The sequence below is a fragment of the Desmodus rotundus genome, chromosome 2 (genome assembly GCF_022682495.2).
Source record: "Desmodus rotundus isolate HL8 chromosome 2, HLdesRot8A.1, whole genome shotgun sequence".
In the NCBI taxonomy this organism is placed as follows: Eukaryota; Metazoa; Chordata; class Mammalia; order Chiroptera; family Phyllostomidae; genus Desmodus; species Desmodus rotundus.
Window position 1 is genome coordinate 205,296,677 of NC_071388.1, and position 26,905 is coordinate 205,323,581.

Consider the following 26,905-nt stretch of genomic DNA (forward strand, 5'->3'; position numbering starts at 1 on the left):
TCACGTCCAGGAAGGGTTTCCAAAAATGTGATGCGAGAGAAAAAAGACCAAAGGTTTTCGTCAGTGTTTGTTACCTTCTCGTTGACTATCTTTTCCTTTTATCTCTCATTTACGCTGCCCACCCCACCGAATCCCGCTGTGCCAGCCTGTTACTGTGGTGTTCTCCTCGTCCTGTGCTTTTGTCTCTCCCTCTCCCCTAGCATCCCCCCTCCCCCACCAGCCCACCGCAGCCCCGCCCCAGCCCCAGGACTTCAACACGGCCCCACCTCTTCAGGGCGAACAGCTGGGCCACCAAGCCTCTCCTCTCCTCTGCTTGTGCCTGTGGAGGCAGCGGTCTCACCTCCCACGTACTGGAACTGGTCATCCTCGCCTTGCCTGGCCTCTAGACGCTTTTCCTGCCATTAAATAGAGCTTCCAGATTACATAAGCAATACGTTTGATCTTCGTAAATATAAAAAGTAAAGGAATAAAAGAGAATTCACTCTTAGTTCCACCCCCCATGTACAGCAGTGCCCACTATTTGGGAGTGTTCACGCCTGTGGGCCACACACTCGTGTACACAACATGTTTACATTCCCCGAAGCCCTGGCGGCCTGTCCTGAAGGTGTTGCGTGTCAGCGGCTGAGTCCCCTTTCTAAGGAAGCGAGAGGGTCAAGGCCTCACTCAAGGTCGCTGGGTTAGTGGCCGAACCCAAACTCACTGTCTTTCAAGGCAGAGCTCTTGACCCCTAGAATTTCTCACCTCCTGCTTCCCAACCCTCCACCCCGCCCCATTCACTATAAATCATAGTAACCTTTTCATGTCGTTAAAGCACACCCCCTTCCTGGCACCATCCTCTCACTTCTTCTGGGAGGAATGTGCTCCTGTTGATGGACATTTCGATTCTTTCCAACTCTCTCTACTATACATAGCCCCGGGTCTCCCGAGGACCCTCTCCTCTCTCTCCAGGCCCCCACCCAGGGCTTCTCTGACCTTTCCCCTCTGTCTTTGATCCCACATCCTTCCTTTGAATGTCCCAGCCTCTTTCCCACCAAAGCCTTAACCCCTGGGTGTGTTTAGCTGATTGATAACGGTTCACCTGGAATAGCTGTTGTGTAAGGCGCTGTAAAGGATGCTACACTCGTGGCCGACATGGACACTGACTGGCCTCCGAGAACCAGCTAGAAGCTAATTCCTAGCAAAGGCATTTGCGACGCTGGGACGGAGCGGCTTGCGTCACCCCTCACCCGTGTCTTGCTTGATTGGACTGTGACCAAAAAGTGAAACTGCACTTTTTTCCGTTGGAACGAACTAAGCAGTTTCTTCCTTGCGAGGCAAATGAAATCGTTTCCTACTCAGAGGCAATTTGCTGTATGGGGATCCTCGTAAAGACCCTGCAGGATTGGTTTGCGGTTTTACAATAATGTATGTAAAGCGCCAATTAATACTCTGAGCCTCTCTTCGAAGTGTCTGGGGAGAGAAGTAAAGGAAGCACTCACTGCTTTAAACAGCCTGGACCGGCCTTTCCGAGAGAGGTTTAAAGAAGCTTCCGGGCTCCGTGGGTGGGGAGTCGGAGGCTGGCCTGGGACTGCGGTCTGGATGGAGGATCGGGCCCATGTGGTCCTATCCCTCTCCACCTCAGGGGTGTGGACGGCGATGTGGAGGTGGCCTGCAAACAGGAGGAGGATTTGGAGGGTGTGGGGGTGCCACCTATTCATTCAAGTGATTCACTCAGTACACGTTTGGACAGGTCTGCTGTTGCACTGTGCCGACCTCGGGAAGACAGCGTGGGGCGGGGGAGATCTGGTCCCTGACCAGCGAGCTGAGGGCACAGGGGGCATGACCCCAGTCAGGATGGGCAGGGCAGGGGGAGGGGAGGGACTCACAGGACGCCTCCCTGAGGGAATGCTTTGTGAGGGAGCAGGATGACCAGGAGGAGAGGGTCTGGGAAGAGGGTGCCAGACTGAGGGTGGGACTGCAGGTGGGAAAGGCGGGGCCCACATGAGGAGCTCCACAGGAGAGGGAGCAAGTGGCCTGGGTTGGGGGGCAGCATTGGGCTCCGGAGAGCTTGGTGCCAGGAGGAGCTGGGAGGGGAAAGACGGGGTGTACAGCGAGGATGATGGTTTTGTTCTAGAAACAGTGTGGTCACTGCGTTTGAGGACAGCACCGGGTCTGCAGTCTGGTTTGTGGCCTGCGGGAGCAGGGGACAGAAGGCTCCTGCCACGTGGGGGGTCTGAGTGGGAGAGGGGTGGGAGGGTGGCCAGGAGGCTCCCTCATGCCCCAGCAGACAGCCTGCCTGAGCCTGGGCTGTATTGCCAGTGTCCCCATGGGTCGTCTGGATCTCTCAGGTGGACCAGGAGGCGCACATGGGCCCCAGGCCCTACCACCACCTCTGCCAAGGCCCTTCTTCCCCTTCACCCGCCAGGGTCAAGGCCGGATTCCTCTCCTCCCCCACTGATGGCCTCGGCCTCCAGCTGGTACAGGCTTCCAGTTACCATTGGTGCTGAGGCCACAGCGTGTGGTGGTCTGTGATGTGCACCCCGCCATGGGGAGGGGCACCCAGGAGGGCCTGGCCCTCGCAGGAGGGACCAGAGACACACTGAAGGACGAAGGGCCAAGGCTCAAGCTGGGTTTCGGGGGGACAAGGGGAGGGAGGCGAGAGAAGCAGGGGTGGGGGCGGGGCCGGGCGCGCTGCAGACGGCGGAGCTCTATAGCGGGTGGAGGAACAAGGCTTTGAGATGGAGCTTTCAGGGGACCCCCTTTCCTGCCCGGAGCCCCACTGACCCCTCCCGCCCCTGTTCTCCACAGGCCAGCATGTCCTTCAAGGGCCCCAGGCTCAGCATGTGGAGCAGACGGAATGGCACGCTGGACAGCACGCGGACCCTGTACTCCAGCGCGTCGCGGAGCACCGACGTGTCCTACAGCGAGAGCGTGAGTCCCGGGCGCCGGCCCACGCCGCCTTCACGCCAGAAGGCTTCACTCCCGCAGTTAGGGTTCTCTGGGACGCCCCCCACCCCCCCAATACTCCTTCTTTAAAAAGATGATGTCGCAACACGTAGTATTTTGTCCTGTGGGTTATTTTTGTTGAAGGCAGAAGCATTTTCCTTTCTGTGTGGTTTTTCACTCCGTCCTTTTTAAAGGCTGTCACTGCAACCCGAGTAAGCTGTTTCACAATGCCTTTCTTGTCTGGTCTCCATGGAAACGTAAACATGGCACTTTCGACAATCATTTTAGTGTTTGGCCTCTGTGGTCTTCCTTGCAGCCCAGTCCGTTCACCGCAGACACCTCTTGATTCTGAGTCCTTGTCTTCAACTCTAAGGCTGGCGTCTCACTTTGTTCTTGCCATACTTGCCATGGATTCTCGCCTGTTCCAGGCCGGCGGCCACGCTGCCTTCAGACACAGAGACACACCCATCCTTGCTGGTGGGTGAGCTGGGCTCAGGTCGGGTGTCCACCGAAGGCCGTCTCCTCGGTGCCAGGCACTCAGCATTTTCACCAGGCTGGTGGTCTCGTGGCTGACTGTGTGGGGCATCCATGAGTTGCAGGAAACTCCCCGCCCCTTCCCTCCCACCCCCGGTCTTCAAGGAGACGCTGGCTCTCAGGCATGGCCCCTGTGCTTGTCCACTCTCCACATCTTGGCCCTGGCCCTGTGGGAAGTGCGCAGGGGACGAGGGACAGTGGTGACCTATGCAGTGCCCTCCTCCAGGGCTGCACATTGGCTCAGGCTGCGGGTCCTCGGGGAGATGGGCCAGGCTGGGTCTTTCTCTTGCGGCTCCTGCAGGCTCCCACTGCATTCCTGGGTGGACTTCCTGCCCCCACCCCACCCCGCACGCCCCCTGGTCGCCCCCTCAGAGATGCGGGTGACTGTGGGTAGAACTTGGAGGCTGCCCCAGGACGTCTCGGTTCTGGAGGATCCTGCGTGGCCCCTGAGAGTGCACGGCCGTGTGAAGTGCGTGCTCAGGGGGAACTTTCAGGTGCACCTCGAGCACCCAGCTTGGGCGGTGGGGGAGGCTGTGCCACTGGGCCCTACAGGACACCTACTACATTGGACCACGCTGCCAAGACGCAGAGTCAAAGCAGCTCTACCTAGTACACAGAAACAAGCACAGGGAGGCAGCGACAGAACCGTTTTCCCCACTAGCCCTCCTCCACAGAGACGGGAGGGGCGGTTACTGAGTCACTGCCCTGCTTCCGTGTGTGTGTGTGTGTGTGTGTGTGTGTGTGTACACGCACATTCGGGTTTGCAGGTTTGCTCTCGGGAGCAACGCCACCCTGTATCCTCCGGAGCGTGTGAGCTGCGGCTCCTGGAAGTCCTTTGGGTTGAAGCTGGTGGGGGGCGAATATCTCTCTCCCAGGGCGCTGGGTTCAACGCCCAGGATTGCTGGGGAAACTGTTGTTCCAAAGGCAGGGGACAGGAGGCCGGAGGGGCACGGTCTCTGATGCCCTGGGGTGTACGGTGGGGGGGTGGCAGAGGGGGTGACTGATGGATGCACTGGGGCTTTGTTCCAGGAGGGGGACTGCCCCACCCCATTTTTGGGGTGCAGTCTGGGGATGGCCTCCCTTTTGGGGGGGTGAGGAGTCAGGGCCAACTCTGGGGCCAGCAGCGTGACCTGGGAGGACAAGCTTGTGTGCGGCTGTCTGAGAACTCCAGCTGCCAGTGCCCGGTGGCCAGAGGGAGGTGGCTTTGGGGTGCCAGCCCTGCCTCCCCTGGGCCTGGCACCTCGGAATGCGACTACCTACGGCTGGGCATTCTGGGCTTGCCAGTCGCTCACGGGACAGCTGTCCCTCTCTCTCCACAAGGGACCGTTTCTAGGGGTGTGACTGTACAGGCAGCAGTGACAGCCTTCCAGCGTGGTGCTACCAGTTTGCTCAGCCACCCACCGTGGGCACGAGGCCCCCCGCCTTGCCCTTCACCCACGTTCCGTGTCACTTGCTTGTCAATCCTTCCGACCTGCTGGGTGTGCACGGGCTGTCGCTGTGGCCTCGTTTCAGATTTGCCTCGTTACTGAAGGGGTTGAGTTTCTTTTCACGCGTTTGCGTGTCTTCTTTCACTCAATGTCGGCTCAAGTCTTTGCCATTTCCCGTTAGGCCGTCTGTCCTATTCCTAGTGATTTGTAGTTTTTCATGTGCTCTGTCTACCAATCCTATGATTAGTGTGTTTCACAAATATCTCCTCCCACTTTGAGGAGTGTAGGTATTTTTGACGTATTTTTCATTTCTTTCCGAATAGTTGCTTCTGCCATTTAGGGGGAAGTTTTTGGCTTACAAAGTCTTCTGGCTGCTTCACAGAATTAGGTCCCAGAAACGGGGTACCACCCTGCACCTGGGGGGAAATACAGCTACGGACAGAGGTTTTCAAATCTATCCTTTTTTGAAAAGCAAGTATAAGAGGAATAGAATCTGCAATAATGCATTATTTATGCTAAACTATCAACAAGTGCTTAAGTTCCCCCAGGAGCCTAGAGATGGAAAAACATAATTTATGTGTATAATGACATTTATTATAATACAAGTAATTTTTAGGAAAATTTGCATTTGGTTATTATACAAATGTAAACAAATGGCTTTTTAAAAGAACTTTTTGTACTCCAAGAGCATGAATGGATGCCGGATGCTATGAATATGCAGTAAATTCTCAAAACCTTCGAAGTAGGCTCAGGTTGTAGTTAGTATTCCTCAGTCACAGCATGGGGATGGGGGGGGTGTAAATTGGTAATGTGTTGTCCCATATTCTTTCTCCAAAGGATTTGGTGAATTTTATTCAAGCAAATTTTAAGAAACGAGAATGTGTCTTCTTTACCAAAGATTCCAAAGCCACGTAAGCAACTCTTTTCCCTCCGTTTTTGCTTCCGTGTTCGAACATAAATTATTCACAATTGTTTCGACAAACAAACACATGCTCCTTAGTTCATTATTAAAGTCGCTTCCATCTTGCAATTCTCAGAAATGGTGCGTGAGCAGGAAGAGTTCGGTAAGTAGCTTGAAGTTGGTCCCTAGAGCGAAATCCTTTTGTCTTCCGTTTTTAGCTTTGGCAACCAGTGGTAAAGGCTCCAAGAGAGGCTGTCGCCCCTTCAGCCTCCCCGCAAGCCTGCGAGCCCACCCGAGTGGCCGTGGCAATGCATGTTGCTGTTTTATGGTGGTTGGCAGGTGACACCACGCATGTGCATGTGTGGAATCTGACAGGCTCCCTGTCAGGCTGCTGACCTGGGCCTTCCCATCGAATCAGGTGCTCGTCTGCTGCCAGTCTCCCGCGTGCTGGAACACGAGGCAGGGCCACAAAGGCTGTGGGAGTGGCCCCAGCAGCTCTGCCCCAGGGGGGCCCTGGGTGTTACCTAGTGAGCAAGTGAGCGAATGGATGGACTGCTGGTCTGTCCCACAGAAGATGCCCTCGGGTCCTAACGAGCAATTTAGTCCCACCTCCCGCTCCTCTCGGTCCTCTCTGCCTTTTCTCTTGTCTGCTGCTGATAGAAGACAGTCCAGCTGTTACCTGGAGGGAGAGTAGTTTGTAATTAAGGCACCAACCCTCTGTGGAGCAGCTGTAGGAACAGAGAGAGGTGTAAAGATGAGCAAAAGCAGGGCCACTAGAATCAGCTCAAGGCCAACCTCGGCCTGGCTGCCTGCTCTCTGCGTGACCTTGAGCCAATTATTCTCTTTTCTGAACCAATTCTCTTACCTTAGAATGCTAGCCAAGTATTCCTCAGGGGTGTGGTTTGGATCCAATGGGATAACACACACATACCTACCACAGTGCCCCAGAGCATAAAAGATTCTTAATACACGGGTTTTCTCATTTTGTGTGAATTAGCAAATGGGTATCAGAAAACCAAAGACTCTTCCTTTTGTCATCGGTGTGAACTTCCTCATCACGAGTCATGTGACAGAGTATAAATTCCCCAAGTGTTTCCCTGGGAGGCTTTGCTGTTCATCCCTTTGTTGAACTGGAACAAAACACAGTTTGGATGCGTGCATCCATTCAACAAACACTTACTGGGCATCTACCATGTCACGGAGACTTTCTGTACTTGGTGGCTAATTCTGCAGCTCCCCCTGCGAGGAAGCTGCTAATGTCACTGGACAGACAAGGTGCATGAGGTCCAGAGGGGTTCAGTATGTTACCCAAGGTCACGTGGCCCGTGGGAGACCAACGAGGGAGGGGACCCATGTGTTCCGATTCCCAGGGTGTGCATTCTTGTGCCCCCAGCTCCCGCCCTTTGCACTGCCTGGGGCAGACCATATTCACCTTAGTTGCAGAGACCCCTCTAACTGGCTTAGGTGAGGGGTGAACAGGCCTCCTGGCTAAAAACACAGCGAGATCCAGGACTCAAGGCCACCAAGACCCTGTGTCTTTCCACCCGTTGTTTCTGCTGTTCTCTTGGACGGGCAGGCTCTTCACACTGGCAGCAAAACGGTGTTACCATATCTTTGGCTTCTGTGTCCCCAAGTTACCGTGGGGAGAAGAAGGCCTTGTCCCTTAGTGATTCCACCAACAGGCCTGGGCTGACATTCATGGCTGTCATTGGCCGGGCTTGAGCCGTGTGTCCATCTCTACATGGACCCCTGGCTGGGGGATGGACCGTGTTGGTTGGCCAGGTTTGGGTACCATGTCCACGTGGACCCAGAGGCAAAAGGATGATTCCTTGAAGGAAAATCTGGGGGCTCCTGCTGGCAGAAGAGGCAGCGGGTGGGAGATATGGAAACCAAGAGCCGCCCCTCGCAGGGCTTGATTAGGGCTTGAGCCTGGCCTCCCGTGAAGGGAGGTGGGGCGAGCAGTCCCCACCAGGACAACAAAGCAGAGGTCAGGGACCTCTGGATAGGGAGTCTTCCAGCTCCCATCTCAGAAGGGACACAAGGTTGGAGACCAAGGTCAAGCTCTATACTTTTTGGACTTCCTGTAGTTGTAATTTTTCTCTCTCCATAGATGGTGGGAATCCTCTGCTAATCTAAATTCCCCATCAGACCAGGGAATCCAGACTATTCACAGGGAAACTCTGATTTTGCGGCTGCTTGCTGACGTGGGCTGTCTGACGCTCCCCAAGAGTCCCTGGGGTCGCCTCGTGGGCTGAGCCCTGCCACTCACGTCTCTCCACTCTAGCCCTTGGTAGATGCCTGTTTGTGGAGAGCACTGCCCACCCAATGCCCCTGCCGCTAGTGCCCCTGAGGCATTGCCGCCTGGCCTCGGGGCTGCCTCCTGGGCTCCTGAGGCCCTAGCCCCTGACCTGGGCTTGTTCTCTCCACTGCCGGGGCCAGGCTGGGTGTCAGGTAGAAATAGGAAGAACGCTGCTTTCCTCATAGGTGCCCTGTGCAGTGGGACTTCCTGCCATGCCAGCGGTACCCTATAGGTGCACTGTCCTCTATGGTAGTCACTCGCCACATGCAGCTGTTGAGCGTTTGAACTGCGGCTGGTCCAACCAAGGAACTGAGTTTATTTCATTTTAAGTTTAATTAACTTGAATATAAAGTTAAATAGTCACACGTGGCGAGTGGCTACCTTACGGACAGTACACACTCAGATTCAGACTTGGCCCGGGAGTCAGAACTAGGGTGCGGAGGTTGTCCTGTCCACTCCATCTCTGCTGTCTGTCTCCCCATCCCTCCCCTGGGTACCTTCGCTCCCAGTGACTGCCTGGCCTCTCCTGTTTGTTTGTAATCCAGCCTTAGTCCCCAGCGGAGACCCACGCCCATGTACCATTCACAGCAGAGTGAGCTGCTGTGCAGACAGCTGCCGGGCACTTTTGTCCTCATTATGAACTCTTTGTCGTGTGACCTCGGTAGCCACCCCAGGCCTCAGAAGCTTGCGTCAGCAGAGGAACTCATCTCACGAGACACAGTGAAGCCACTTCTTGCAGGCGGTAGACTCTTGGCCACAGTTGGAACCCATCTGCAGGAGCTAGTTTCTGCTCCTGTTCTATTTTTAGAAGCAGGCACAGAAAATCCAACCACTATCATCGTTTTTGCAAAATGCAAATGAGATCTACTACCCCAGAGGGTTTTTAGAAGTAAATCTACATTTTTCCCAATAAGCTCATCACTGAAGGAGACCTTGAGAACGCAGGCCTTCCCGTAGTCATGGCAGCTACAAGCCCGCCTTCTGGAAGGCCAAACCCCTACTTCACAAACGTCGCTGAGGATGGACGAGGGTGCAGGCTGTTCACACGAAGACCAGTTAATGTATTCATCGCTCGTTCATTCCTCCATTGTCCCGAGGGTAGTGGCTGAATACCCTCACGTGCTGGGAACAGAGGGTCTGAGATAACCAGGGGCCGGCCGGGAGCCAACCCTAGCAGATCTCCTCCGCCTCTCCGCTTATTGCACCCGTCCCGCACAGGGGTCCTTGTTCCGGGTCACCAGCTATGGTTGTGCGGGTGGTGTGCTGCCCACCCGCAGCACACCACCGGGTGGGGTGCTAGGGCTCAATGGGGTTGAACTCTGTGCTGTCCCTGCACCCTGGCCAGGCCCATGTCTGCCAGACGGGCTGTCTTTCCTAGTAGGTTTGCGGCTAGAGTGACCCCATACTTTCCTGGGGGCCCCGGGGCCCTGCTGAGAGTGGTGGGGGCACTGACTCCACTAGGGCTTGGGCAGCGGGGTAAGCGGGGCAGGTCGGGACACGTGCTCACTTACCAAGTGAGTGGCTCTGTCGGCTCCATTATTCCTGTGCCGTTTTGGACAAAGGAGAGCTCTGCCCCTCTGCCTGGTGGCAGTGGCCAAACACTTTGCTACTCTCCCGCCTCTTGGGACAGAACTCTATTCTCCTGTCCACCGGCCACAGCCCCCTTGAGTCCTTCACACCCTTCTGAATCTTGTGTGAATGCCGATGGGAGAGGGAACGGGGAGAATCGAGTGGGTGGGTCAGGCAGAAGGAACCTGGGAGGAGGGGGAGCAGCGCCTCCCCAAGGGGGTGGCTTTGGCCACGGTACCGTTTTTGTTTGGTTGTTCCTCCCTCTGGACACCACAGCCCTCGGGATGCAGTACAGGCCTGGACTGAGGGGCCAAGTAGTCACAGGTGTGTGTTTTAGATTTTTTTTTTTTCTGCATTTTTGCTTCCTTCTGTTGCCACTGACTGCGTCACTCCTTGATTTGCATGCGCGGCACCACCACAACCTAGAGTCACTGCTAGAGTGTGCGCCGTGCGCCCGGCCCGGCGATGCTTTGCTCTGTTCCAGCCCCCTGCAAGCCCGGGGTGGGGGGTCATGCAGGACAAAAGCAGGTGTTGGCTCTCTCCTCACCGCATGCCACCAGGTGCTGTCCTTGGGTGTTCTAGAGAGGACACCGGCAACTGGAGGGCCGGAATCCCGTCCAGTTAATCTGTGGAGGCTGTGGAGCTCCGCCCAGGTCTGACTCCGGGTGGATTTTCAATCCACATTTGGTGAATGTTGCAGCTCCTTGGCAGGAAGAAGGGGAAGAGGTGTTACCACTTACTGCCTATCTTTTCTTCCTCTTCCACTGTTGTATCCTGCATATGTAGCACTTAACAATTAAATTAAGTTCTGTTGCTCCTTTAATGGGAAGAGCTGGCGTTTACTTATTGCAGTTTGACCTTGTCTAGCCCAAATGATCAAAAGTGTCCCAAGGAGCTGATGCCCAGTACGGAAAGGACGGTCCCTCTAAACTCCAGAATGCTTTGGGCCTCTGCCAGGGGACCCCCCCCTCCAGTGAGTACAGCCCACGGGAAGGAGGGCCAGCCTCGCTTCAGAAGAGGTTTAGTGGCCAGGCAAACTGGCAGGGCTGGCACTGTGGCACCAAGAGTCACCCAGGGCTTCTGCATGTTATGACCCCTGCAGGAAGCTGCATAAGTAGCATCCACATTTGTAAGGCCCGTTCCCAGGGTAACGTCAGGGCTCCTGGTGTACAAGCCAGACTCCATGCGGGCAGGGTCTGCCCTCCGTATGCCCCGGCTCTCAACACAGAACCTCCTTTGGTGGGTGGACAGGTAGGTAACAGACATGAAACACCAAGATAATTTCTCAACAACCAACTGAGATGATGAAAATAGTCTAAATAAAGCTGGATGGTCAACTCTCTTTTTGTGCTAATTTAAGCTGGCGCTGCGCGGTTCATTTGAAAAACGCGATGAACTTATTTAAGTCGGTTGATGAAATCTGTTCTCTGCATCCACACCGTTCCGCGCAGGGAAAACGTGTGCAGGTGTGGCTACGCCCAGAGCCAGCACATCGAAGGCACCCAGGTCAACCAGAACGAGAAGTGGCATTACAAGAAACACACCAAGGAGTTTCCCACTGATGCCTTCGGGGACATTCAGTTTGAGACTCTGGGCAAGAAAGGGAAGGTGAGCGACGGTTTCTACTCTCACTAGCTAATACGCATACTAACACCACTCGGGCTAGCTCGAGTTACCTTGAACTGTCTAACAGCACGGAGGCGGGAGGCGGGAGAGATGGGCGCTCCATCCAAAAACTCTGACAATGAAAGATACACCTTGTAGAAGTATAAAAGCTGAGATTTGATTATGTGCAATGAGGGAACTCGGGTGATGACTGGCCCCTCACCTGGTGGCCTGCCTCACACCCTGCAGACAGTCCTGGAACGCCCAGGTGGACTCTCACTGCTGCCAGAGGCCTGGCCAACACTTTCTAAGCTGTCCTGTTTACTGTGGCGTGTGGCATTCTCGAGAATGCATATGGCCCCGGATAAGGTCTGCACACACCCACTGCACACCCACGTTGCAGGCTCTTACAGGGGGTTTTACAACAACGTGTAATGATAGTTAACAGCGCGTCCTTAAGTTCCCCTGTACCCTCCGTCTCAGGGACAGAGCCACTCACAGGCAGCTGGAAGCCGGGGCCCTGACTCCTCATCCCTCCCCCTCCCCACCTCTGAGCCCTGTCGTAGAAGCCCCGGGAGGTAACCTAGCTCCCTGAACTGCTGTCTCTTCCCGAGTACCTGGCCCCCCAAGTCTCTAGTTCTGCAGCGCTTTCTCCCCCTGCCCTGTTCCTCAATATATTGTCATCTCGACCGCTGGAGGGCGCCCTAAAACACACTGTAGACACCCCCGCCCTGTCCCGTGTCTGCTGCAACGAATACACCTCCCGGGTGCCCATGCCTTTCCGATAAAGTCCCAAGTTCTCCAGCTGGTTTGGAGCGACCTTTGGTGGCCCTCCCACACGCCCCCAGTCCACTGCTGTCCTTCCACTTCTCCACAGGGACCTTCTTCCTTCCTGGTCCCATGGGAGCAGGCAAGCCTGCCACGCAAGTCCCGTGGTCAGGAGGGCACGCGCCGACCCTGACGCCTCCCCTCGTCCCCACAGTATATCCGATTGTCCTGCGACACGGACGCCGAAATCCTCTACGAGCTTCTGACCCAGCACTGGCACCTGAAAACGCCCAACCTGGTCATTTCTGTGACCGGTGGTGCCAAGAACTTCGCGCTGAAGCCGCGCATGCGCAAGATCTTCAGCCGCCTGATCTACATCGCGCAGTCCAAAGGTGCGAGTCCCCGCTGCGGGTGTCCCCGGGCCATGGGCTTGCTGCTCTCCGTCTCCGTGGGCTGCGCGTGGGCTTCGGGGACAGAGCGGGATTCTCCTGAGCAGTCCCTGCGCAGGACCCAGATGCTCCAGAACTAGAGGGCTCATCATTGCCTTAGAAAAAGCGAGATCCTCAAATGAGTGGGTGGGGACTTTTGCAGGTGGTGGTTGGGGGGGAGGGGAGGGTCACAAAGTAATTTTAAAATCAGCGTTAAGGTGGCTTCATGCTAAAGTGGGGTGCTGCCAACTGTGAGCGCAGGACAAGAACCCTACTCAGAGCCAGCTGAGCCCTCGTTCTCCCTCGGCGACAGGCGCCTGGATTCTCACTGGCGGGACCCATTACGGCCTGATGAAGTTCATCGGGGAGGTGGTGCGAGACAACACCATCAGCAGGAATTCCGAGGAGAACATCGCGGCCATCGGCATAGCGGCCTGGGGCATGGTGTCCAACAGGGACACCCTCATCCGGAACGGCGATGTTGAGGTAGGGGCGGGCGGGAGGAGGTGGGTCAGGTCACGTGAGGGGAAGACCACTGTGGGGAATCAACGCACCGGAAAGTCAGCTTTTGCAGGGAAGGCCTTTGGGACCTCAGGAATTCAAAACAAGGCTGACATAATCCAAGAACTCCCGGAAGGAGTTGCCAGTGGACGTGTTTGGTTCTTTAAAATCTCTTCCCAGCGAATCCCGTTAGAGTCAAGTTCTTTATTCTTTATACCCATGACCTGAATCTGTCACAAGAGGCCAAGCCTGGCTGCCATACCCTATTTCTTGGTCACACTTGGGAACTGAAGTCAGTGATGCAGGCCTGGGTTCACTGGGCATGAAGAGGCCTCGAGGCAGCCCCTGCCCGCGTTTCCTGTGAGCACATTTAGACAGTCGTGTTTTCAATACAGGACAGACGCGTGGGGTTTGTCTCAAGTGTGCAGTCTTGGAAACAGCAGTGAGCTGAGGACCTCCTTAAGCCACAGGTGTTTACGACTCGGAAGCTGTAGGCCAGATGCTGAGAAATTCCAATTTAACCTTCCGTCCAGGGCTCCTGAGAAGTTCAGGTGCTACATGTTTAGGATCTGGGGAATTACTGTTTCATTTTTATTTTTTAAAAAAGATTTTATTTATTTATTTTTAGATGGGGGGAGGGAAGGAGAAGAAAGGGAGAGACACATCAGTGTGTGGTTGCCTCTCACACGTTCTCTACTGGGGACCTGGCCCACAACCCAGGCATGTGCCCTGGTTGGGAATCGAACCGGCGACCCTTTGGTTTGCAGGCCGGCACTCAATCCACTGAGCCACACCAGCCAGGGCTGTTTCATTTTTATTTTAAAAAATTATTTTACTTTTGTGTCTGTTGGCATCTTTGAGGTAACTAAGGGGCAGAGGAGAGAGGGGAGGCATTTCCTGAGTTCCTGCCAGGAGGCGCATGGAGGGGAGGGGGGAGGGTGGGTTTTGGGGACGGGAAAGTCTGGGTGACAGTCACCACTCCTTTTCCACCTGCGTCGCCTTAAGAGTGATTCCTTCTCTGGATTTTTATAATAATAACAACCTTGCATTGTTATGGGATAAATTAACTGAATGGTAGCTTTTATGGTTATTATGAGGTACTCAGCCAGGGATGGACAAATGACTTCACATCCAACGCCAGCTTTCGGGGAACCGTGGCCCGAGGGAGGGTGTGAGGACAATGGCAGGCTGAGTGGGAAAGAGCGTGTTATCTATTGGTGACGTTTGTCCTGGGCATGGGGGTCAGCTTGTCCGTGGTGGACATGTTGCATTTATTCATTCATAGAATCATGGAACAACCCTGTGAAGTCGGTATTTTTACCGCTGAATTGGAACAGCAGCAACAAAAGACTTCAGCGTTTCCCTGGTGGCAGTGTGTAGGGCCCGTTCTCCGTCAACACGTACGACTTGAAGTGAATATACATACAGATTAAACAGAGTGCTCCAGTCAGTAGGAAATTAAGACCACACAGACAACTTGCTTGTCAAATAACTATTGATTCAAAAATAAACTTTCAAAAATATTATCGCAGATCACTTAGCAATGAAAATGAAAACATTATATATTAAGACTAATGATAGATGGCCAAAGCTGCACTCAGAGTGAAATGCATTGCCATATATCTTTATTACTCAAAAAGTAAAGAAAAGAATTCAATAATAATAATATCTAACATTTATTTAACAGCACTTACTACATGTTAGGTTTCATTCTAAATACTTTACATGTATCAACTCTTTAATCTTCCCCACAGTCCTAGGAGTAAGTACTACTCATTATGGTGAGGAAACTGAGGCAGAGAAGAAGTAAGAAACCTCCTTAACTCAAGCAGCTAGGTCGGCGCATGCCCTCCTGACCACGGGACTTGCGTGGCAGGTTTGCCTGCTCCCACGGGATCAGGAAGGAAGAAGGTCCCTGTAGAAAAGTGGAAGGACAGCAGTGGACTGGGGGCATGTGGGAGGGCCACCAAAGGTTGCTCCAAACCAGCTGGAGAACTTGGGACTTTATCAGAAAGGCATGAAGCGGGAGAGCCGTGCTTCATGGTCTTTTAACCACCGCAGTATTCAAATTAATAGTCTTGAAAAATAATAACACCCACTAACTTAAGAAGAGAAGAAGGAAAACACTAACATGTAGTCAGAAACAAATTAGTTACAAAAAGTGAGAAAGAATAGAAATAGTCTTTATTCTCTGAAATAACTTTAACAATTTAAGCAGTAAATAGAACCAATAACCAAATATAATAACACACACTGAGAAAAACTGTGGGTGTGGCATACATGTGCAGAAACATGTATGTCTATGTGTGTGTGCCCTCCTTTCCTGAGTGGTATCAGTTTCAGTGAATTCATTGCAGAGAGCACAGGCGACGGAAGAGGAACCGGGTCGGGAGTGTGATCCTTGCGCTGTCATCAGTCACTTATGGGGCCCCAGGGCAGTGACTCAGCCATTCTGAACCTTCCTTTCTTCGTGCTAAAATGAAGGCCTGTGCTGTAACATCTCTAGGACGTTCTGAGCTTAGGAATCCGGGAAGGGGCATCGAGGTAGTTGAACCCAACAGGTTAGCCTTCATAGGGGGGTATGGCAGTGTCATCGGGCATCTTGGCAACACACAGAATGTCAAAGACAAGTGTCTGTGCCTTCCAGGGCTGCTTTTCGGCACAGTACATTATGGATGACTTCAACAGAGACCCTCTGTACGTCCTGGACAACAACCACACCCACCTGCTGCTGGTGGACAGTGGCTGCCACGGACACCCCGCGGTGGAAGCGAAGCTCCGGAATCAGCTGGAGAAGTACATCTCTGAGCGCACCATTCAAGGTCAGGACTTTGGGAGTTCAAGGTCAGGACTTAGGGAGAGGGATGTGGGACACGTATAATACCCAGAGCAGCAGCAGCAGCGCCAACGATAGCAACCCGTTGCTGAGTGAAGTGCGGTGAACCCACCTGGTGAGGTGTCCCATTGCCAGAGAAGAGCTGTTCCGTCTCTTCCTTCTTCAGCACGCTTTGCCCAGGGTCCCTGTGACAGGTACCCTTCAACCTGCTGGAGCGATGACCAAGGCTGCCTTGTCCCACTCCGGTCTGTCAGATAGAAAGCCTGCTGTCTCTTCTGCTGGACGACACTTCAGAACAAATGAAAATCCATGATGGCAAACGTGAGCTGACGAAGCAATGCAATGAGCTAGTGTAGAATGACAAAGCCAGCCCACTAGTTCAACAGTCGAATGGTTTACTTCTTTGAGGCTTGGCTACTTCTAAACAATAGAACCACCAGTGAGGGGAGAGCGCCCAGCTGAATGAGAGCCTGTGTTGACCGTGGAAACTGACACACTCTTCCAGTTGTTGAGACGTGTCCTGGGGTGGAACCAGATTGCTCGTGATGCGGGGACAGATTTCACCACAGGGGCCCGTTGGGGGTGTCCTCACCCTCACGCTTGCATCAGTGCGACAGACAGGCAGGGGAGATGCTTCTTCCACCTGGAGTGCTCTCCGCTGGGAGGTGGCAGAGTTATGCAGATTTTCCACCCGTGCAGGAAGGCACAGGATTATGCAAACGAGCGAGTTATCGTGAGGATAAACTCCAACCCAGCCTAACGTATGTTCGCAAAAGTACACTCTTTACCGACTTTAGCATTTCAAATACCCGTAGCAAGTTGCAGCATGGCCTGCGTCGGGTGGGGAGTGGTTTGGGACCCAAAGACACACACGGGAAGTGATGCAGGAGCACAGTAGGGTCCCCTCCGTCCGTGAGACCCGCACACTGGGCTCACAGCGCAGGAGCTCCCAGTCCCACTCTTCCTTGAGGTAGGTGAGTATTTTTTTTAAATAGAGAATCGGTGTGGTTTATTTGGTTAAAAGTATTTCTCTATGTATCATCACTGTTTTCAAACGTGGGACTGTGACCAAAGTGTAGATGGTCATTCATCAAATAGGCGATTCTACGTCGAGTGAGCATTTCCAGTGAGCCCAACCTCAGTGGCCTTTCGTGTTTTACAGATTCCAACTACGGCGGCAAGATCCCCATCGTGTGCTTCGCCCAGGGAGGTGGAAAAGAGACTTTGAAAGTGAGTCTTGGTTTGGTCTTCGAGAAGACTGGTTAACAAGCCCACTCGTCAAGTTTGTATGTTCAGGGTTGTGGGGTTCACCTGCCTGACTAGTTTTGCCCCGGCAAGTGGGCAGCGTTTTCCCCATCACACCGTGCTTCCCCAGCAGGCTGAGGGTGCTTCCCCAGCTAGGATTTAGGAAGAGACTTTGAAGTGACATGAGTAGCCTGACCACTCATTGTTGGCTTTGGCCTTCAACCTGCCAAATAGAAGGGTCGCTGTTCACTCCCGAGACATAAAGATCACAACCAGCACATGTCTGCATGCCACCCCATCTGCGTGGAGAGGAGCTGTGATCAGACACACACAGATGGCCCCCAGTCGCTGTTCCCAGATCCCCTAGAGCCCACCCTGGGGCCTCCTGGGCAATCCACACGGAGGCACCTGAAACCCTAGTGATTCTGAGACCCTGGAAAGCTACTCGAGTGATTCCGCACCTGCTGTGTTGAGCAGATGAGCACGAATTCGGCCTCCCATCCCGTCCTTGTAGTCTTGTCGCTGAGTTCGTCTTGCCTGCAGCCAGGCTTCCCTTTGACGTCTTGGAGAGGATCAGTGAGACGGCAGGTTAGTCAGCACTTGAAGGCATGGTCATCATACTCACGAGCTCGTCCTTCCAGGAACAGGACACGCGAGAAAGTAATTCTAACTCCCTCTCTTCGTTAATTTCCATGTTGACTTGCCTGTCACCCCATTTCCCCCAACTGCCTTTAGCTCTGAGACAGGGTTACATGATAGAAATCCGGCTTCCTTGACCCTCCCCGCTCTCTTTACCACACTACACCCTCCGAGTCACAAGCGTCTGGCAAGGCTATTTGGAATCTTATAATCTAGCACTTCTCTTTGCTTATTCTTTTACCTAACAACGATATTTTTCATTCATTCATTCATTCATTCACTTGTTCATCAGCAGGTATTTATTGAGCACTTGTAATGAGATATACTGCTGAGACCATTGTCTCAAATTAAAGTACAGATTCTTTTTCAATGTGAGATTGTCGGTATGTGAATGCTTGAAGAAGCAGCAGCCACAGAAAAGAGAAAGAGAAATGGAGAGAAACTGACTGAAAGACGGTTACATTTATTATTGCTCTCTGAGATTTTAGATTTACAATCCAGACTTTCAGAGAGCTGCTGCAGAACTGGGGTGTGGCGTTTTCTTCAGCCTTTTCCAGAAATGTCGGCTCAGCCAATACACAGCTCAGGACTTGGAGCGCAGGAGAGAGGAGAGGAAGAGGGACCATGCCAGCTGAGCATCGCTCCAGCTCTCTGGCCCCTCCCCTTCAGTGCCTCTTTATCACCCCTGCCCACCCTGGCACAGCCCTGAGTGCAGGCAGTGGGGTGCATTTGGCTCCCTGGCCTGGTCTGGGGGTCAGCCCTCTGCTTGCTCTGATGAAGGGACCACACCCTGCAGGGGCAGCATCTCTTCGAAGGGAAGTGTTGGGTCCTGGCTAAAGCAAGGCGCTCCACCGCTTCTCTGTACCCAAATGTGGGCGCTTGGTCTTGCTGTGAAGGGATTCACATTCTTACCCCTGACCCTCCTCTGCTGGCCTCTGCGGTCTTTATACAGGACAGGTGTTCATCCAGGAAGCAAAGATGCTTCTTTTCTCTTTTAATGGAAGGGGTAAAGGCAACTGTTTGAGGAGGGAGAGATGAGCCCACACGATACACAGGATGTGGCTGCTGCATTGACGGTGCTCTTACACCTGAGAGTGTGACTACTGCGAACCTAGGTCGGAGAAGCCAGCAGCGACATCGGTGAAGGCTGTCTTAGGAGCTACCGCTCAAATCTATGGTGTCAGCATTTGGAATGATCGATTCTGTACCTAGGGGTATTTTCAAGCTATTATTTATGGAAAACGTCAGTGAGTCACTCACATGTGTCCCTGTTGTGGGATTTGGTGCCAGCGCGGGGTGTGACGCCCCTGGCTCCCGTTTCTCATTCATAAAACCATAGCAAGCACTTGGTTCGCTCCTGATGGAAAACGAAACCCCAAAGGGACACGTGCGGGGATGATGTGTCTGTGTGTTTGCTGACCCACCTTGACTTAGAACCCTGGTCCTGAGCCGGGTTCCGGCTATCCTAAGTGTCCCTTCCATCCCCGGCTGTGTCTCCCCTCTCCCAGGCCATCAACACCTCCATCAAGAGTAAAATCCCCTGTGTGGTGGTAGAAGGCTCGGGGCAGATCGCCGATGTGATTGCGAGCCTGGTGGAGTTGGAGGACACCCCGACGTCCTCCGTCGTCAAGGAGAAGTTGGTGCGCTTCCTACCCCGCACGGTGTCCCAGCTGCCTGAGGAGGAAACCGAGAACTGGATCAAATGGGTGAGTTGTGGGGGAGACTTTAGGGGGCAAAGCAAAGGGAAGCCAAGGTCGTGGGAAGGGAGGACACATCCAATGCCTGCTGGCACGGGCAGCAGTGGGGGTTCTGTGCTTTCTCAGTGACTTGGAGCCTGTGCTCTGCCCCAAACCAGTTTCTTGGTGGAAATTGAAGCTCCCATAAGATAAATGACTCACCGAGTTCCTGACCTCATAAGGGGTAGCATATGGGGTTTACACTGATGTCTGTCTGTCTGCAAAGCTGGGAATCCTTCAGTCCATGATGTCAACAAGCGCGGAGAAGCATTTTGGATGTGGCTATGGCGGGGCGGAAAGAAATCCCCGCTAACGGTGTCGTAGAAATGCAGATTCCAAACTGAGTCAGCGTAGACCTGGATTGCAGAAGCTGTTACCACAGAATAATTGTCTTTCTAAATTAGCTGGCCCGTGATTCAGTTCAGAATCTCTCCCCTTTCTCATTAGGTCATTAGGAAATGTGTCCTTGTTGCAATATGTCATGCTTCTTATTGCTAAGCCCATGGGATATTGTAATGTAGTGCTACGCCTTTCTTGTTTTTCTCTCTGTTTGACAATTGCTGTGGACTTGAAATGACCTTCATTTCTGCGACTGCTCCTGTTCGTGAGAAAGCTCCCACGAGCGTCAGCAGGTACACTCGCATCGGCTCACTCAAAGGCAGCCTGCGGCGTTTGGGTATTTGCAGGAGCCTGAGCCTGCCTTCGAGATTTTGCCACAGAGGAAATAACAGGCTCTGGACAACCAGAGCCCTTTCGATCAGAGAGCCCATTCCATCACGAGAGTCAAAGGTTGGATTTACTATAAATAATAAGAAAATATTCTTGAATTAGATTGGCATTTCAACAGTATTTAGTTGTGGAAGAGCCTCAACATATCGCGTTTAGCGAACCGACATTGTGAAATAGTGAAGATAGTCTTCTCATGGCAGCCTTGGAACTAGGGAGAAAACCCCACCCAGCCTCCTAGGCTGCCAGGGACTTGCAGCAAATTCACGTCCAGGGGGACCCGTTGGTCTTGTCTGACTTCAGAGACTGGGCAGTTAGGGTGACCCCAACGAGGCGTCCAGGGCCAGGGGACGAGTCCTTTCAGACACGAGCCTCCTGGTCTCGCAGTTCAGAATTTAAAAACTCAGGCGCATCTTTCTCTACAGCTGCAAGTCAGTGCTGGTGCGGGAGTGCGGGACGACGCCCTGCCCTGCAGGTTGATGTTCCTACTCGAGATACCGCGTTTCACAGGCTTTACTAAAAAAGATAAAGCTGGGGTTTTCTTTATCTTGGCCAAGGCCAGTGTAGAGACAGACACAAGAATCAGGTGAACAGAGATCAAAATTTCCTCAGCTTCATCGATGACGAAGGTGAAGTTGAGCAGTGTGGTTGAGGGGAGCGGCCGCAATGCCTCCTTCTGCTGAGTCCCAGAATGAGACGGATGAGCCCACCCAGGCAGAGGCCGGGGCACAGGCACTCTGCAAGGAGCGGATCCCAACAGAGAAGCAGGAGGGCGCTGGCTGGACAACAAGGCCAGGCCACCTGTCGGACGTGGGACGTCACTCCCCCACCCTGAGCAGGAAGTGCAGGGGTGGAGAAAATCCAGGGTGCTGATTCCAACAGCGCGCCCTCTGCGTGGAAATGCGTGGTGAGGAATAGGAGTTCTTCCTCCGGAACGCAGTTATGCATTTTCAATTCTCCATGTGTTCAGACCAAAAGACTTGGAGTCATTCCAAACGTAGCAATTTCAGTGTGAATATCAGTGTGAGACTGTGTGTTGAGCGCCATGTTCAAGGTAGTTTCCTGTGACAGAAGGGAGAAATTCAGTGGTCAGTTCAAGGATCCCCACAGGGGAGGGAGCAGACGATGCTTAACTTACCCACCAAAGATGGCCCTGGGTCCGGCCCTGTGACTTCCTCTTAGTCCTCATGCAGAGTAGCTTGTAGAGCCCAGACCAGGATGTCTCCGGGGCCATGCCACCTAAAGGGTCCCTGCACTCTTTACGAAAGACTTTGATTTCTGCTTCAACGCAGAAATCACCTGACTCAGGCTAAAACTCAGGCACCTTTCACTTTCTGTGATTGTATTACCCTGTCTAGGATTCGTATGTAACTCATACTCATCGGATATGCTAAATACATCGTAATTGTAACCATGTCAGGCAGCAGACATACATCAACGATGAAAATTGCCTGGACTTTTAACCACGTATTCATGGGGCCTTTTGCAGTTGGGGCAGGTTTCCCAGAAGACCGCGCCCAAGAGTAGAATTACTCACTAGCGGGTGCACGCATTCAGTCACCCACCCGTGGAGCAGCCACCCCGGTGGGCTGTGGGCGATGTCAGGATCACGTGCACCGCCAGCCCCGGGTCTCCAGGAGACCGAGAGTTTCCCGGGACCACGCCCTCCATCCCTGCCAGTTCTCTAAGACTTATTTCCCGTCACCGCCCCCTCACTTCTCCAGAACTTGGCCCCTCATTGCCCCCCAGTCTATCAGCCGGCCTAGCTGTCAGCCATTCCTGCATTTCGAACTCTGGTTTATTGGACTGGCGACGGCTGAGCACCTGCTCCCGGACGGGTGCTGGAGCAGGCCCTGGAGAAAGATGAGTGCACACACCGGACAGAGGCCTGTCTTCACAGAGAAACAGACATTGAGACGCTCGTGGCGAGTGATCACAGTGGAGTGCACTGTACACTTGCAGACGAATGGGGGTTCTGAGGGCAGGTTGCGTGGGTTCAGAGGGGCAGGAGCAGGGTGCGGGGGCTGGCCAGGCGGGGAAAGCCTTTCGGGCCTCCCAGAGGAGCCAGAAGATGGCGGTGGGGGTAGAAGCTGTGAGTGGAAGCTGGTGCGCTCATTAGGAATCACGACCAGAGCTCCTTAAACACTGTTTGGAGGGGTGGGTCTTGTTCAGGTGGAACAGGAAGTCACTGAGAGGTGTGAAGCAGGGTGACGGTGTGTTCAGGAAAGGTCACACTGGCTGCAGTGGGAGGGAGACAGGATGGAGGAGGCAAGCATACGTGGGGGAGGGGAGACGGCCCCCCTGCAGCTATCTCTGGGTCTCCTCGGTTTGCTGGGGGTCCGTATCCCCCTCTCCTTCCTCCTTTTCATCTCAGAGGAAAACATGTCTGAGCCCCTCTGGGCTGCCTACTCCCATGTGTGCCCCAGAATTGTGGGGCCTGGACCCCTCACCCCGGGTCATTTCTGGTCGGACCCCTTTCCTTCTGCCGGAACAAAGGCTTTCCCGGCGTGCTACCACCCCCCGCTGTGAGACTCCCCACGGAGTGTGCTTTCCTGTAGCTTTCCTTGATTTCCTGGATGCTACTCTTCTGAACCAAAGCCTCCAGCACCAGGAAGCTGCGGCCTCAAAGGTCACCTCCCGAAGTCCAAATCCAGGGTCCTTCTTAGTGGGTCAGTTTCGCCCTTCCATCCTGACCTGAGACCCCCCTCCTCCGCCCAGCCCGAGCTCTCTCCTTCCAGGTCCTCCTTCCCAAATGCCGCCAGGAAAACCCGCCGCCGCCTCAAACTCAGTGTAACCGAATCCAGACCCGCTTCCTCCTCAGACGCAGCGCTTCCTCGCCGAGCCCCCGCCAAGCTTGCCAGTGCCCGAAGCCTTGGAATTAGGGGCTCTGCCTCTCCTCCAGTTCTTTGATTTTTAAAAAACGTTTTACAATTAAACATTACAGAAAAGTCACACAGGATGATCGAGCAAACCCTCGTCTCTTTATCCGATCACTGAGTCCTCTCGGCTCTTGTCCATGTCGAACCTTCCCCTCTGATAGTTGAAGCCCTTACTGGCGATTTTGGTGATTTTCTGTTGCCCTTTCCTCCTTGATTCACTCATTCAACACTTGAGCGTCATGTGCCAGGCTTGCCCCCCCCAGCACACACATGTCCGTGCACACGCATGTCCATGCGCATGCACACACATTCACCCCCACGGCCAGCGGGTCCTTCAGCTTTTTGATATGTGTGCTCCTCTGTGGCCTGTGTTCTCATGGTGGTCACCGAGCCCTCATTCCATTTCAGAAGTTAGACTAGGTTACAGGAGCTGCAGGTGGGGGAAGGAGGTCCGAACTCCCCTGTGGATGGTATTTGTTAAAAAGTGGAATAGAAGATTTCTCACCCAAAGAGTGGACTTGCTGCTCCTGCTGTCTCTGACAACTCTGCTCTTTAAATGTTGCCAGCTCAAAGAAATTCTCGAAAGTTCGCACCTGTTAACAGTCATTAAAATGGAAGAAGCTGGGGACGAAATTGTGAGCAACGCCATTTCCTACGCTTTGTACAAAGGTGAGTGAAAGTGGCTGCTCTGGAAGCTTCAGCTCTGTGTTGCTTTCTGCGATGTGCATTTATTTTTTAAATGGCTTTATTGAAATATAATCTTGTACTTAAGTTTGATCATTACAGCTTAGAAGTCAGAATTAACTACCATTGACTTGCTGAGTTAAAGCTCCTTGGTTATATGTTTATAATAGAACAAAATTTTTTATGTCATTAAAATACTAGTCAAATTTGATGACAGTAGTCTTCAAAGACCTGTCTCTAACACTGGTCCTCAATTTTTTCCGTCTCCTCTAGACTGTGACAGAGCCACAGGTGTTTGTCTTATACAAGTACACACGCACACACTTCACGCACACCATTGATTCTGCATCAGTTTCAGGGTTCACAGATCTCCCTGAGGCTCAGCAGTGAAGCCCAGGTCAAACCTCCCCACCTGTGACCTTTGGTGTCTTAGAATTCCACCAGGGTGCATGTCACCTGAAGGAAACAGAACCTTGGCAAAGGCCGCCGAGAGCCGAGCTGCCTGATTACAGATGTAGGGCACGCAGAGCAGGGCAGGGCACGCAGGAAGTGCCGTGTAGACATTTGCTACTTATTAGAATCATTCTTATTGTGCTTGCCAGAAATGTGGTTGTAAGAATATTTACTAAAATGGGATTGTATCTGTAGAGAAACAGATCAGCGTACATTAGCTGTGGAAAAGACAAGTAGGACATTTTTGTAATATGAGTCACTATTTCATAGATTTAGATGTTGCATGTCAGATACGGTTCTTGAAATATAACATTTATGGACTCTGAATCTGTGGAAAAAACTTCAATATACCATAGTTACAAGGATAGGCTATGAAGTGGAACGATATTACTATCTCCCAAACGGAGCCTCACAATGTACTTTTGGACACAGAATATTGGTGAGAAGGAGTGAAATGAAAGCAGAGGGACACGTGTGAGGGTCTGCTCCCAGGAGAGCGCTCTCAGGACCCCTGTGACACATGGCTCTGTCAGTGGGCCCTAAGGGGTGGTGCTGGCCCTCTTCCTTCAGGCCTGTGGTGAGCCACCCCTCTCCCGCCCCTTGCAGCCTTTAGCACCAATGAGCAGGACAAGGATAACTGGAACGGGCAGCTGAAGCTGCTGCTGGAGTGGAACCAGCTGGACCTGGCCAGCGAGGAGATCTTCACCAACGACCGCCGCTGGGAGGCAAGTACGCGGCCCTCCTGGGTCACCCCAGCATCAGGTCTGCCCATTTCTCACCAGCTCTCCAGGACCGAATCTTGTAAAGGGCTGGCCCATCCCAGTCCATTCTGGCCCATCCGTGCTGCCAAGCCTCCCTGCCCTCTGCTGTGGTACAGGACGATAATGCTGACCCAGCAGGTGTCTGTGCAGGGTGCCCACCGAAAGCACTCGTGGAAGAACCCCTCAGTGCACCTGGGCAGCCCTCAGCCATGATGTGAGGGCTGTTCCGGTCCCCCGCGGTTGGAGGCACTGGTCTCCTGGGAGCGGGTGGGCAGAGAATGGGGGCAACCTCTGCTGGATGACTGACATGGGCATCTGAAGTAGATCAACTAAAAATGAACACAGCAGCACCCCTTCTGCTCGCTGCCCATCTGCCCAGCCGTGCTCTGGTGAGAGAGCTGCTAGCAGGTGAGGCACGCCGGGGAAAGAGGCGCAAAGTGACCGGAGAGGCGCAGTGAGCTGGCAGACGGCACTCCCCGCCAACACGGGAGCTTCACGCCCACGAGAAACTACTCTTTCCAGTAGAGCGCCGCTTCTTCTCTCTTTGTTTGATCGGAGTTAGAACCCCGCCCTCGCCAGCCGTGGCCTTTCGTGGGCCCCCAACCTTCAATCAGCCTCGGGAGCTCTGCTCTGCCCTGACTTGTGGGGCCGTGCACGTCTTTGTTCTCAGCTCTCCCAAATCAATCTGAGTCATCAGTGAGCAGCGAGAACTTACTTAATTTTGTACACGTACGCAGAGCTGGGAAGGCGCGTGTGTCTCGTGGCCGTCCCCCTTCGCAGCCAGGCTCAAAAAACACGTTTAGGCCTACTGTTGTATCAGCAGTGACGAAGACTTGACTTACAGCAACGTGTGATCAATTTTAATAACAATGCAAACAGAGCCACACGCCGGGATTTGTAAACCACGTATTCCTGCAGCACACGTGGTCTCCCGTTTGCTCTTTGCATTGAACAAGCCCCAGCGCACACGGCAAAGCTTTCGTTCGTCGAGGGGAAGTAGAACTGTAAGTCGATGCAGTTAATTGATTCATAAATGGGTGCCTGTGTGGGAAATGGTCTGCTTAAGTCAGGTCAGAGGGTACAAGTAAACACAAGCTCAGGCGCATAGCGAACGGCACATTTAATTTTATCAACTCCTCAGACGGTCAAGGGCAAAGAGCACGAAGGTTAAGCGTACGGGTGGGCTCCGGAGGCAGCCGGTCGGCGAGACCCTTCCCCTCTTCAAGCCTCTGTCTCCTTGTACAGAGGCGTGTTGGAGCCTGCTTGAGCCGGCTCGCAGGAGCTGACCGCTGAAGTTTTAGAGATTTTTGAGTCAGTCGTTAAATACCGCCATTATTAAAAATTCAGGTACATGCCCTTAGAACTAAATACATTTTATTAAAAAAACAAAGGTAAGCCATCATCGGAACGCATCCCTTTCTAACGGTTTTACTGCATGTAACGCCATCCGTGTTTCTGTCCGCAGTATCTGCCTGCTGGCAACACCACAAGTGCTGTGCGGCCCCCGGGCTGTTTTCAGTTCTGCCTCCGACACGGTCCCGCTGGCAGCTGGACGCCAGCCACAGTGGGGGCGCGTGCAGCACGGGGATCGGAAGGGCTACACAGCCGGGGCCCTTGTTTGCTCCCTGAGGGCTGGCTGCTGAGCACTGACCAGCACGCCACTGCTCCTCCGTGGTAGGGTCCCTACCCCCGGGTGGTTGCGGTGAGCAGGTGGGATAACGTTTCTGTGGCGCTTGGGGCCTTGGCCCATACTGAGCACTACATAAGCATTTGTTTAAAGGCACATCAAAATCGTTGGGATAACAGTAATATCGGGGTGACCTTCCACTCTGCTCGGAGCAGCTCTGTGGTGCCAGTTTCCTTGCCCCTCACACTGACCCAGAGCGAGGATCAGCTCCCTTTGCGACTCTGGGACAGGGAGGAACGGAGGCTCTTTTGAGGGCGGCTCTGAGCTTGACTTTCTGAAAGCACCTTGACCTGTGTTACCCC

At 53.4% G+C, this 26,905-nt stretch overlaps 1 protein-coding gene across 1 annotated transcript in view; it reads left to right on the top strand.

Moving 5' to 3' along the window:
• TRPM8 (transient receptor potential cation channel subfamily M member 8) overlaps positions 1 to 26,905 on the top strand; it is a 70,855-nt gene that overhangs the window by 6,183 nt on the left and 37,767 nt on the right. Inside the window, exons 2-11 of the mRNA XM_024563974.4 lie at positions 2,788 to 2,910; positions 5,724 to 5,797; positions 11,107 to 11,263; positions 12,243 to 12,420; positions 12,770 to 12,942; positions 15,605 to 15,779; positions 16,956 to 17,023; positions 19,186 to 19,383; positions 23,585 to 23,687; positions 24,762 to 24,880. Coding sequence (XP_024419742.2) covers positions 2,794 to 2,910; positions 5,724 to 5,797; positions 11,107 to 11,263; positions 12,243 to 12,420; positions 12,770 to 12,942; positions 15,605 to 15,779; positions 16,956 to 17,023; positions 19,186 to 19,383; positions 23,585 to 23,687; positions 24,762 to 24,880 — 1,362 coding nt within the window. The 5' untranslated portion in view covers positions 2,788 to 2,793. The remainder of the gene's footprint in view (positions 1 to 2,787; positions 2,911 to 5,723; positions 5,798 to 11,106; positions 11,264 to 12,242; positions 12,421 to 12,769; positions 12,943 to 15,604; positions 15,780 to 16,955; positions 17,024 to 19,185; positions 19,384 to 23,584; positions 23,688 to 24,761; positions 24,881 to 26,905) is intronic.